This window comes from Lycorma delicatula, chromosome 10 (assembly GCF_047948215.1).
Source record: "Lycorma delicatula isolate Av1 chromosome 10, ASM4794821v1, whole genome shotgun sequence".
Lineage (NCBI taxonomy): Eukaryota > Metazoa > Arthropoda > Insecta > Hemiptera > Fulgoridae > Lycorma > Lycorma delicatula.
In genome coordinates, this window is record NC_134464.1 from 39,109,899 (window position 1) to 39,124,465 (window position 14,567).

Genomic DNA, 14,567 nt, shown 5'->3' on the forward strand with positions numbered 1-14,567 from the left:
TGAAAAATTCCCTATTTTGTTAATTTATTTCTAAAAAATTGATTGTATGTTAAATGAAATTTTAATATTTTTTTTACTATTTATGAATATGTTTAAAACGATTTCAAATAAGTTTTTATATTGTACTCCATACAATAATTGTGATCTCAGTAGATTATATGATATTTCCAAAATACTGGAATTATACTATATGTAAATTTTAATATAGTGCTTATATATGTGATGATTTTTAAAATTACATCAGTCACAAGCAATACATTCCTGTTGCAAGTAGTAATGCTATTTTCTTAATTTATTTTATAAAAGAAGGAGATTTTCAATTTGTATTATATGTATATGTTTTTTGTCCTTCCATTTTCTGTTTAATTGCACAAACTGATTACCCCCTGGTGATCCCCTTCTATTCCTGTATGATATTGAGCCAGTAGTGAAAAAGTACTGGTTAAAAAACACTTTTCCATCCTATAGCACCTATTCACTCTCGTACAAATCTTTTACAGGCTATCTATAGACATTAAAAAGGTGTGTGGAACAAGAAACTTTTGAATATATATTTAAATAAGACAAGAGTATAGCAAACTGATAAGAGTAATTATATAAATGATATCTGTAAGTTCCTGAAAAATAGCACCAGCCAATTTTTAAAAATATTGAGGTAAAATTAAATTTCACCAATTTTTAGGATGTTCTTTAGAGTGGAACTCACACTTTTTAAGTAGCATGTTTCATGTATATATATCAAATTGATGAAACTATGTAATTAACATCAAAAAAATATACCAGTGGTATTAAAGTATGGAAATAGCTTCATATTTTAAAACTGAGGGATACTAGGAGGTAGAAACAAGTGCAGATCTACACACTTCATGGTGTGTTTGAAATTTATCTTGAATCAACCATCTAGGAACCACCATATTGAATCAAGATTTTGATTTGGGAAGGTGCACATGAATTATTTGATTTAATGCAAAGATTTTTTGAGAAAAATGAGGACAAAAACTTTCTTAATAATTGTCATTGTTTAAATGTAAACAATCAGAGTTGCAAAAACAGAAATATCTAGGAATAATAAAACTAGGTAAACACTACTTAGCAACTGTTTTTTATTATTTATTACTTATAGAATTACAATTAACGAATTTAAAACAGTTAATGTTGAAACTAATGGTCCAGACACTAATATTAACAACCAACTTTCACAATAATATACTAATAATACACAACAATTAATAATTTTCAACACTATTACAAATTAAACAACCAAACTATGGCCAGACAAAGAAGTCAACTGATATTGTTTATTTTAATTATCAGAATATTGAAATTTAAAATTTAGTTAAATGTTCACTCCTAAATTACTTAATATATTTTGAAAAAATTATGTAATTAAGAAAATTTGTCAGTCACCATTTTTATAGAATCGAGTAGTACTTTGTCAACTCGTCTAAAACAATGTGTAGTGATAAAATATTTAAAACAGAAAGAGTTTTAACACTGGTGGCATTTGTTATCTTCTTTTAAAGCCATTTTTTGTGATGAATCTTGATCGAAGTACCGTGAGTTGGTGGACACTAAAATTGTATTAATAAAAGCTGGTAAAGCAAATATTTAGGATGAACTTCACACATAGTGGTCGACAGGTATCTGTGACTGATAAAAAAGCACCAAGAAAAGATTGATGAACTGATTCAAAATTATTGTTGCAACACATACTAATACATCGCCACTTGGATAGCCACATCGAAAGAAAGAGTTGGACAAACTGTTGCACAAATGGGCTACTGTAAAATCTATTCATGGTGGATGGAGTGCAAGCTCATAGAAAAAACAAACAATGAAAGGAATGTTATGCTCAACTTCTGAAACTTTCTTGAGAGAAGGGAGATTAGTTCCTTTTCAATATTAACGGGAGGTGAAACTTGGGTACAGCATTACAATGCAGAAGAAAAACCCAGTCATGGAACATCAGCACCATCGTTTATCACAATCAGAAATATTCAAACCACCACCATCTGCAAAAAAATATTTTTGATTGCGTTCTGAGATTCCAAAGACATTTATTTACTTGGCCTATTACCTGGGAGCTGAGTTGGTCATGCATTCTACACTAAAACATAACAGATGTTAAAACCATTTGGATACATATATGTCACATTTAACAATACACAAAGTCGATAATTCTGCTACACAATAATGCTTGGCCACATGCATCATTGTAACCACCAACACTTCTAAATTTTAAATTTGTATTTATTCCATCCCCCTCCCCTTATTTGGCACCCTGTGGATTTTCATTTTTTTGTGCAGTTAAAGAGTATATTTAAGGTATTCATTTCACATGTATGATGAACTGAAGGACACAGTGAAGTTGTGGATCAAGGAAATCTGCCAACATCCTTCAATGATGAAATGAGAAAACTGGTTCATTGTTGAGAAAAAGTGTGGCTGTAAATGGTCACTACATGGAGAAACTGTGTATATGTTTATATGTATATAATAAGTATATAATGTTTTTGTAACAAAAAAAAAAACATTTTATGTTTATTTGTAACAAATGAAATGTACTTTATGCTAAATTTGTTTCAGTTGAATATATCTTTTCATTTGCAAGTTAGTAGTGATGATACATTTCATTTCACCCACCTCTCATATTATCTTTATGCTAATGAAATTATGGATTATGAATAATTCTTTTAACTGAAAAAAATTGTTATATTAACATAGCATTCAAAAAAATATTTCCTCAATAAGGAGTTAAAATGTATAAAGAAAGATAATTATATCCAAAAAAAATTCCATTAAATCAGTTTATTAAGATTACTTTAATTAATTCACTCTGCTTCTTTGTTTATGATGCTATGCGTTGTAAATTAATAATTTTGTATCTGTACGTCTGCTTGCTTAATAGATGTTTGTTTATATTTCACTGTATATTTACATTGTTTTAAAACAGTATGTTGTATGTATTAAACATAATACATAAGTATTATAGTAGAATTGTACTGTAAACTTAAAAAAGTTTATACAAAACTTTTACTTTCTTTTCTTCAGCTTGTAATTATAGTCACGGTTTTTTTATTTATTATTAGTATAAATCATTTTAATATTCTTTTTGCTTTGAGCTAAGTTTACATACAATTAATTCTAGAATTCACATCTTAGATATTGTAAAGTCATTTTTTATCATGTGTTTTTATTGTTTATTTAAAAAAAAAAAAAATTATATTAATTTTACTAATGCTCTTTTAAAGTATCTATGTTATGTGAAAGTTAATTTCTCTCATCATTGTTTTTGGCTCTTTATTGTATAAAAGAATACTATTACATAAGTGCTATTTTTTTTGTTACTTTAGAGTTAGCATACAAATTATTTTCAGCTTCAAGCTTGGTAAAATCTTATCAGTGCTGTTGTTAGTAATATAAAAAGCCTAGCTGACATTATAGAAAACATTTTCGCAGAGTTTAGAGTAAGTGACAATTTCTTTTTTTTTATGCAATTCTTTCAGTTTTAGTCTTCTTTGGGTATTGATTACCTATTATTTTACAGAAAATATATTTTTGAAATTGTTACCAATAGATTTATATTTACTACAGCAAAATAAGACTATTAAAAAAAAATATTATAGCATTGGGGAAAAAGTTTTTCTACCTATTTTAAACAAAAGTTTTTTTAATATTTCAAATGAATCAAATATATGCTATTTTGGTCGATCATCTTTTGTTATTTTTGTAGTAAAATCATTTTGTTATAAAGTCAATATCAATTGTCAATGTTGAACTTATGTGCCTTCTGGATGAAAAACTGTGATTGGTGATTTTCATAAGCTTCTTAAATCCAATTTTATACCATTAAGGGAATTTGGTAGTATCCAAAACAAATAGTAATGTGGGGTTGGAAGGTCAGAACAATACAATGGATGCATCAAAACTTCCCATCCAAGTTCCTGCAATTTTCAGTGGGTCACCAAATACGTGAGGGGTCTGACATTGTTGTGACTGAAGTCAACCTTTTATTTATCAGTTCTAGTCACCTTATATTGATTGCTTAGCATAATCTTCCCAGTTGTTGACTGTAGAGATTAGAAATAATTCATTTGACTAATAGCAGCTCATAGTGAATATGTTTTTGATTCCACCCCACACACACACCATCACTTTTTTTTTTACATCAGTCTTGGCTTTTTCACTCACTTCAACCACAATCTTTTCCTTGCATTATTGTCGTATGTGATCCCTATTTCATTGCCTTTAATGAGCCGTTTCAAAAATGGTTCAGTTTCATTCCATTGTAGTAATGATTCACTGTTGGAATTTGATCCATTAAATTAAAGTACCTATGTTACATGAAAGTCAATTTTTCTTTGTCATTGTTTGGCTCTTTATTATATAAAAGAATAGTATTATATAGGTGCTATTTTCTTCATTATTTTAGAGTTAGCATATGAATTATTTTCAACTCCAAGCTCAGTAAAATCTCATCAGTGCTATTGTTAGTCATATAAAAAGCACCCAGACTAGTCATGTGGCACCCAGACTTTGATTTTTTTGTATCCAGCAACTTACAAACTGTTAAAAACTCTTGTGAATGATGTTTAGTTCATGTGCTGGTCATGTTTAGGTCAAGTGTGTTAGTCATAAGCACCCAGACAATTTCTTTTTCCAGTAATTTTCAGACAGTTAAAAAATGTTTCGTGGACTCTGTTTAGTTTATTACTAATAATGTGACTGCTAATGAATGGGCTGTTCTTGCCCAATTTTTTTTTGATTTCATTTAATTTTTCAATCATTGGTTGACTAGAGTGAGATACATCATTAGCATCAAAATTTCTAGATTGAAAACATTTGAACTAACATTGTGCCAATGTACTGATACTCCATCATGTCTATTTACAACACATTTTTTTTTAGCAGCTTGAGTCGCCTTTTGTATTTTTTTTTTGTTTAGTTTAAAAACTTATTTTTTTTGTCTTCAGTCATTTGACTGGTTTGATGCAGCTCTCCAAGATTCCCCCTATCTAGTGCTAGTCGTTTTGTTTCGGTATACCCTGTACATCCTACATCCTAACAATTTGTTTTACATTTTCCAAACGTTGCCTACCCGCACAATGTTTTCCTTCTACCTGTCCCTCCAATATTAAAGTGACTATTCCAGGATGCCTTAATATGTGGCCTATAAATCTGTCTCTTCTTTTAACTATATTTTTCCAAATGCTTCTTTCTTCATCTGTTTGCTGCAACACCTCTTCTTTTGTCACTTTATACACCTGTCTGATTTTTAACATTCTCCTATAGCACCACATTTCAAAAGCTTCTAGTCTTTTCTAATCAGGTACTCTGATAATCCAAGTTTTACTTCCATTTAAAGCAACACATATACATATACTTTCAAAAATATTTTCCCGACATTTAAATTAATTTTTTATGTAAACAGACTGTATTTCTGACTGAAGACTCATTTCGCCTGTGCTAAAAACGCATCAATAACTTTTAAATAAAAAAACTAATTGTTGAGCAAAACACAGTAAATCAGTTATTCAATGAGGAGTATTAAGTGTTGGAATATTGAACAATGTGGAAATTAATTCAGTATTCATCATTGAATAAAGATATCTGCCCCAATATCCACTCTAAAATTTAGAACAACATTCTCTAAAATGGTGATGGAATCTGTTAATTTCTTTATTACCTTTCAATTTCTTTTTATTCACCTCATAACTTCATCATTCTTCATTCCTCTGTTCATTTAATGTTCTCCAATCTCATGTATACCTACATTTTTAATGACGCTACCCCTTTTTTTATCCCTGTCTGTTAGTGACCATGTTTCAGTCTAGAAGCAGTCCATTCCAAGCATAACATTTCATTAAATAAATATTTTAATTAAATATCGAGTCCTTTGTCTCTTTACTTTCTGATTATACTTTATATTATAAGGAGAATGGAAATACTATGAAATCTTGCTCAATATTTTGTGAATTAAGAAACTGTAAAAAAAACTTGTTTAAACAAGTTCAGAAATCAACGGCAAGATAATGTGAGACCAAACCTTTCATAATAATTGTAGATCTTTGAAAAATGAAATTTTTATCTCCTGTCACATCCCTCACACAGGCCTGATTTGTGATCCACTAATTTTTCTATTCGATTATCTCAAAAGGCATATGTTTTAACTTTTGTTGATTTTTTTGTGTCTGCTGAGAAGTAATGGTTGCCCCCAAAATCATAAGTGTAGAGAAATGTATTCCTATTTAAAAAGTAACTAAATATTCTATTACATCTTATTTATTGTTATTTTTTATTTATTTCAGACACTTATTGTACAAGTAAAATGCTTTGAAGAGATTATTAATATTGGTTATGCTGTATACCGTATTCATGGTCTGCCATGGTTTCGATCATTATCATGGTATTTTCTCATTACTTCAAATTATTTCTTCTATGGAGAAAGTCTAGTCGATTATTTTGGTATTGTCATCAGTCGAACTGTAAGTATTCTATTTTATTTATGTTTATTATTACCTGTATTGAATGATTTACATGTTTCATTTTTTGTTAAGATGTTATTGATATATAAGGTCACATATCATTTTTAACTCTATGATGGTTTGAAATTTGTTCAAAGGCCTTTTTTTATTTCCTTATCAGTTCCTTTCAAAAGTAAACATTCTTATGAAGCTATTATAAATTCTAATTCACTTGATCTCTTTATTTAATCATTTTTTCCAGAGTTGTTTATTTTGAATCTGACATTTTATTGTAAATCATTTCATAGTATTTAAGTTTGTATAAAATTTACAAACAAGAAAGGGGTAATTTATTTTTTAGTAAGTGTTCAGTTGTGTTTTTTATCTTTGTTTTGGTTTGTTTTAATGTAGGGTTATATTTTTTGTATTTTATTTTATTATTTAGTATTGATAAATTTGTGTTTACAATTTTTATTTTATATTCGTTTGTGTATTTATTTAAGTAACTTATAAACAGATGACATAAAATATTTACCGTCATAATATTCAGGTCCAACCAGTTGTGTAATTTTATAATTGTAGTTTGTCATAACATGTTTTTTCATGGTATTATTTATTTTATACATTTATCTATTTATTAGCTAGTAAATAAAAATAATACAGTTTATATTTACTAAACTTGTATAAATGGCTACCTCCAGCATATGTTAGAAATTTTCTCGTTGGTGCCAATAGCAGGATTTTAAATAAGCATACTTTTATATCATAACAAATTATTAATTAAATCAATCAAATTCAAATCAGATTAAAATAAATTAAAGAACAGATTCCCTGAGGCAATTCATAAGTTGTTAAGGTCAATTCGCGTGATTCCACAAATCGATTGTTATTTATCTGAATTCGATCTTTAAGATTGCCTCTGAAAAGATGCTAACCTTCTAATGCCATACTTTTCTAGCTTATTAAGTAATTTCTCTTGAGAAACTGCGTCAAATACAGATGTCAAATGGTAAATGCATTTACCAAATTAAAATTTACTTTCTACAAAACTACTTATTGGAAATCATTGCCTTTCCTTCATTGGTGCATGAGCCTTTAATTCATTTTCAAATACAATATTTATGTATAATCCATTAACTTATATTTAAAAAAAAAGAGACTGATATTCACATTCTAATTGCTTTTATATGCACAAAGTTGTTACAAACTGTACGAAACATTGTGATGTTTACCATTTAATATTATTTAATTGTAGCTAGATTCTCTTTGATTTTAGACATTTAACAAACCAAAGAAAATTAAATTGAATCTATACATGTAAATATGATTCATTGCATATCATCTTGTACAAAATGGTTCTGTAAGAGTCAACTGACTGTCCAGAAGGTTCTCCTTTAAACAGCAACATAAATTAGTTTAAACAGATGGCAACATTTTGGGAATGGTGCAAGTTTAACAGCTGTGAAGATATTGATAAAATCATTAGTGAAAAAAATAATAATACAGTTAATTATTGAGTATTGTTAATTACTGGCTTGGCCTGTTGGTATAGTGGTTAGCATACTAGATCAAATGATCTCAGATTCCATCCTGACACTGAGTGTTTTTCGCCTATCATATCATCCTTTCATTTTCTTTGTTTAATTGTTAAATTAGAAGTACTTACATAGTATGACCATAGATCTTAATGATAAAACAAGTATTTGATGATAATTTTTAAAAAAATGTTTTTATCATTGTAAAAAATTTTTTAAAATTTTCATTTTTTTTACAAATAAGAAAATTATGATGATGATTTTATTATATTTAACACTGAATAAATCAAACCAGAAGTAATTACTTATACTTACTTAATAAGTATATACTTAGAAAGATCATAGAATTTTAAAAATTTTGTAAATATGAGAAGACCGACTTTTCATTAATTTAATTTGGTTTTTTAGTACTTACTTTATTATTTTTTTAATTAGGTTTATTATTGCTAACAATAGATACCACATATTAAAAAAACTCAATGTTCCAACCTGAAGCATTATAACGAACCACACCTCTAACTTGCCCCACTCAAATTATTTTGACCTTAAATTGAGCATAACTAAATTTGAGATTGTCTAAATTTCAGTTAAATTAATCTAGTAGTTTTGAATATTTTTAAGCCAAAACATTTTATACAAAGGCATACATATATATATATATATATGTGTGTCTTTATATAGAATACAAAGTATAATAAACCTACAGTTATATATGAAAGGATTGATTTTAGAAAAAAAAAAAATTATTTTTCTAAAATCGATCCTTTCAAGACCCATAATCCTCTGTATTAATAATTCAAATATGTATGTTTAAATAATCATATGAAAAAATAAGGTGAGTGTCATTTTATTTTATTTTCTGTACTTGGGTGGATCACATTGAATCATATATATATATATATATATATATATATATATATAAAAACCCAATTTAAGTGAAGTACTCATACCTCAAAATGTAAAGAAAATTAATTTTCACCCTCCCCCTATCTACTCCATCATGACACTGAGAAAGTAATACCATACTTTTCTCCAAAAGGTCATTAAAAAAATTAGAAAGTAGAGAAAGACATGGAAGACATAGAAAGAGTTTAAAGAATGTGTGTCATACATAAAGTATTTTAAATAGTATTTTAAATATTATGTCTCAGAAGATATGAGTATTAAAGGAAGTTATAAAATCATATTTTATTATTATCCATATCAAAACATAAAAATAAACAAAATATGCATAAAATAATTTTGTAAACTTGACCTCACTGTTTGTATGAAATCGGTCAACTGCAATTCATGTGTATGTGTGTGATCTGGCACAAATATGCCAATGGTCTATTCATTTCACATTCTCTTTGCTTATTTTATTTGAAACTTGATCATACAAAAAATAAATTGGTCACCATCATTTTTCATTAAATATATTTTCACTATGTATTTTTATTCTGATTCTGTTTTATTAATTTTAGTCTGTTTTACCTTCAGTATGTGTGGGGTGTTTTTTTTTTAGTTTGTGTGTTTATTTTATACATTTTAGAATTTGTTTACATATGTGGTTCATTCATTCTTAATTTCTCATTACGTTGATACTGTGTTTTTAAAAAGAAAGTTAGGTTATAAAAGAATTAACCTGCTCCATTGGTTACATTATATTGTGCTTTCAGAGCTAAGCACGCTTTAATTTACTAGAATTTATTTGCTGCTTGTGTTATTAGCATTTCATTTTATTTGCATTTTTATATTATACTTAACTTAAGTTGGTCTTAAATAATATTTAACACATCTCTATAGAACTAAAGAAATTTTTGGTGGAAAGTTTATGTGCCCATTCTGTGATATATTTGTTATGTTTATGGTACCATAACCGTGTGAATGTGAACGTAAAATCATAAAACAGTACAAAAGGGACTAATATCTTGCTAACATATCTGAGCACATACATAAAGACAATTATGTATAGATTATGTTTAGACTGCAATTCTTGTCTCATTTAAAGTGATGAATGTGATAATCTTGACTATTTGCATTGCTGTCCCTGGTATTAAAAGAGAATATATTGTTTTATTGTATCAGTTATTTCTGATCAACAAGATTTTGAATCTCTGGTCAATTTTATTGTTATGGTTAATCCATTATATTAACCTATGTAATGTGGATTTGCTATATATTTAATCCTCTTAATTTTTATTTTGAATTTAATAAATATATATTGTACTGAATTATTGTAAAATGTGTCCATAAAATAATGATGGGGTTTCAAACATTTATACTTCTGAAACAAAGCATGACATAGACCTGAAACTTAAGAGAAATTTTACAAGAATGTTAATGTTTAGTAGCTTTCAATATGAACTTCTATAGTTTAGTTACCCTGCAGTCTCAAGGTGATATTAAATGTCTTTCTTAAACAACAGAGAACATTCAGTTTAATAGACAAAACAGCTTCAGTGATCCATATTGTAAATAGTCCATATTTCTTAGTTGAATAGAGAATAGTTATATCTCTACACAACAACACAAATAAAAATTCGTACTGGTAAGATCTGGAGATCACGGAGGCCAGCCTCCATTCATCCGATTCATTGCTGAGGAAATTTTTTATTTAGGTAATCCTGTACAAATGTGGCAAAATGTGAATTTTGCCACATTGGAGAATTGGAATTCTCCAATATTTGGAGTACTGCATACCCGTCTATCATATCGAGAAGTAGTTTGCCATTGATAGTTTCTTTACCCTTAAAAAAAAAAAAAACTGTATCTCGTTCAACTTAGCACCACACATTCATTTTTTTTTTCATGTGTCATTTTGCCATAATGACATATTTGCCACATTTGAACAATTATGTAAATTTACTAGTTCAGTGATTAAACATAGCTATATCAATAAAAATAAATTTTAATAATTACTAAAATAGTAGTAATAACATGTGTTATTTTAATTAATTTGTATTCAATCAAATTACAAATTCAAACGCCCCTGCTCTCAGTTATTCCAGATTATTAATTTTTCACTCTTTCAATTCACATTAAGATAACACAACGTGTAACCTAATGCACATAGCACACGCTAATGGCGTAAAATCACAATGACCCTAAATTCAAGTTAGATATTTATTTATCCTTATGATTTTTATATTGTTCTTTAGTACTTTTGTAAAACAAAAGGTAACCCTAGTTTATAATAATAACCATAGTAAATAATTACTATAATAATTTAATAACCAATAGTACCAGTATCTTTGTACTGTAGAATGACTGAACCTGATTGCAGCAATGGTTAATGGTAGAACACGGATTAATTATACTTGTCACAATGGTTTAAGAGTTAATTGCATGTTAAAATCGTGTTTAATTAATTAGTTAGTATTTTTCTTCCTTTTTTTTTCTAGGATTACCTTCGTGTACTGGTCACTTATCATAGATTTTTCTCATTCTGCTTATATATAACTGGATTCGTTTGGTTTGTCTTGTCATTAGTTAACAAGTATTATATGAAACAGTTTTCATTATTCGCATGGACTCATGTTGCTTTACTGATTGTTGTAACACAAAGTTATTTGATTATACAAAATATATTTGAAGGTCTCATATGGTGAGTATTTAGTTTATTCATAATATCTTTATAAATTATCTTAATATTAATTGCACATTCATTATTAAATGTTTGCACTGCACTATGTGGAAACATTTCACTTTTTGTAATTTCTAGTTTGGGTAACCATAATACATGTATGTACTTATTTTTTGTGAAAAAAAAATTATTTTGACAGAAAATTTTTGTCCACATCTCGCACAGTTGATGCACAGCAAGTAAAATTATTTTTCCAAGTTAACTCTATGGTAACTGCAGTTGCATTGCACATATCTTGTTATAGAGGTGTACATGTAGTGTATATACTGTCTGATTTTAAAAATGAAGAATTGCAGACATGAATGTTTGACAAATTAAAAAAAAAGTTCCTTCATTAAATTTAATTTTAAAATTTCTTATACTTTTAATATGAAAATACAATCTATACTATTCAGTTTTATTATTTAACTCATTTATCTGTAATGTATACAGAAATTTCTTACGTTTATTCAAATCATTAGTTGTAGGCTGTAAATAATCTTATATATAGGGTCAGTCTATTTCAGATGACCCAAAAGTGATATATAATGATAAAATTTATTTATTTTTCATCTCAGTGTTTCTAAATGTAGAGTTGAAAGTAAGGATTATTTTATTTTTTGAATTTTTTTCTTGTATAAGGATTTGACCAATTTTATAGTTTCTTGGAGTTTGTGAAAATTTTTAATTTTCTATTTCTAAAGGTGTCTAGTTTAAACAGGAACCATATTATAATCTGCACAAAACTATTACATTTTATATCCAGGGCATATTTAGGCCTACCATGAAGGAATTAGCTCAAAAAACTAATTGGAAATCTAATTTATAAAAACAGAAAATTTCAACTTATTAAATAAAATATTTTTTTTGGGAAAATAGAGGCTCGCCTTCAAGCTACTTTTATTTTGGATGATAGATAGTATTTCCTGATAAAGCCTGAGAGTTGGAAGTCTTATCCTTACTTTTTATTAGAAGTCTCTAAATATTGTAATTTATAAAAAAAATAGACTGTATTCAGACTAAAATATCTCAAGACACATCAGAAAATCTCAGGCTTTTAACAAAATCAACTCTGTGGTGTGTGTGTGTAATAAGACATTAGCATTTTATCTCTATGACTTAGCTAATACAAGAGTAGCATATGTTTGAAATCCTTATTTACATTTACTACTAAAATGTTATTATTAACCATATAAATTAAGTTAAAAACACACAATTGCAATTTCTTTTACAATTGTTTAAAATGTAACTGAATTATTTCTATACACAACTGAAAATACCAGAAGCACTGAAAAAATGCTCCATAATCTGGTAATTTTTGGGCTTGTTGTATTTCAGAAAACAAACACCTTACAACAGAGAGAGAATTTTAACAAAAGCTACTCTGATTGATCTTTGAGGATAAAGAACCCTCAAACATCAATCAGTAAGGGTTTTGTTAGCCTGAAAATACCTAGATCTGTTAATGAAAGATTCTAAAGGAATTGAAGTTCAAATGTTATTGGCCAAGATTGCTTTGTGAAGATAATTTTAACAGAAGGATGGAATTTTTGTTGAGCTTCATTGCTGAAGCATACTCTAAATGAAATAGTCTAGTAAACCATTACAATATCGTTTATAACATTATCTGTAATGAATAATTGTTGTAATTATGAAAATTGAACTTAATGAAGTTCAGGTTTGCTGTGTTTTTTTGCAAAAAAAAGTAGTATTAGGATGGGACCTTATTACTTTAATTGAAGTGTTACAGGTGATTCATACCTTAAGATCTTTTAAGATATTATGCCTAAGCTATTAAACTACTTTTATTTCATTTTGACTATCATGTTTAACAGCAAAATTGAACACCTCCTCATTACGCTCTTCAAGTTAGACTGCATTTGTCAATATGTTCTTTAATTGATGGCTATGTTCATGTGATTTTATACTTTGCAAATTTTTGTTCTGAGAAATTGTATGTTTTCAAAACCAAATGATTATAGGCTTAAATCCAAATGACCTTAAGTTGTAAATTGAAAACTTAGTTGATTTGTAAACCAAGATTAAATGTTATTTGAAAAAAATGTGTAATAAAGTGGTTGAATGCTGCCATGAATATGTAAGAGAGAAAGGACAGCATTTCCTCGGATTTATAAAAATGGAACAAAACATTTTGGATGACTCCACAATAATAAATTTAGTTTTGTATTATATAAATAAGAATGACTCCTGATAAAAATAAAGTAAAATATGTTATAAAGAATCTATTAATTAGCAGTTGATAGGAAATACTAGACAACTAGTACAGGTAACTATCCCAAGAGAAGAATATCTTTTGTTGGTGTGAAAAATAATAGAATTAATTATTTCTTACTGTGAAAAGAATTTAAACAGATTTATTTCATGTCAATATAGGACAAAGTAAATAATTTTCAATTATTATTACTATTACATTATTTTTTCAGGTTCATTGTACCTGTTTCAATGATTGTTTGCAATGATGTATGGGCATATATATTTGGTTTTTTCTTTGGTCGAACACCGCTTATTAAAGTTTCCCCTAAAAAGACTTGGGAAGGTTTTGTTGGTGGTGGAATTGCAACTATCATATTTGGAGTTATCGTAAGTAATTATAAATAACATATTGTGTGTTTTAATATTTTTATAAATTACATTTTATTTTAATAAATTCTTCTTTGTTTATATTTATACATTAATTTTAGCTTTTTACATTTTATTTTGTAAAAATTGTTTTTTAATAAAATTTAAAACATTAAAAAATTGCAGAACTAATATTTGTTCAGTCAGAGAGAGTGAAAAAGTATTGCACTGTATATATATATATTTATGTTTATCATTGCTCATGTACAGCATACAAATAATTGGGCTGACTTAAATGATTCTTTTACTAGTATTTTTATTGAAATTTCAAGATGGTTTTCGTTAAATTGTTATAGATATTGTTCCCAAAAATAAAATTTAGAA

The 14,567-nt window shown here is 27.5% G+C and overlaps 1 protein-coding gene across 1 annotated transcript in view; it reads left to right on the top strand.

Moving 5' to 3' along the window:
• Positions 1-14,567, top strand: part of Cds (CDP-diacylglycerol synthase) — a 107,962-nt gene that overhangs the window by 65,202 nt on the left and 28,193 nt on the right. Inside the window, exons 4-6 of the mRNA XM_075377780.1 lie at positions 6,309-6,485; positions 11,383-11,585; positions 14,048-14,204. Of these exons, the coding sequence (XP_075233895.1) occupies positions 6,309-6,485; positions 11,383-11,585; positions 14,048-14,204 (537 nt within the window). The remainder of the gene's footprint in view (positions 1-6,308; positions 6,486-11,382; positions 11,586-14,047; positions 14,205-14,567) is intronic.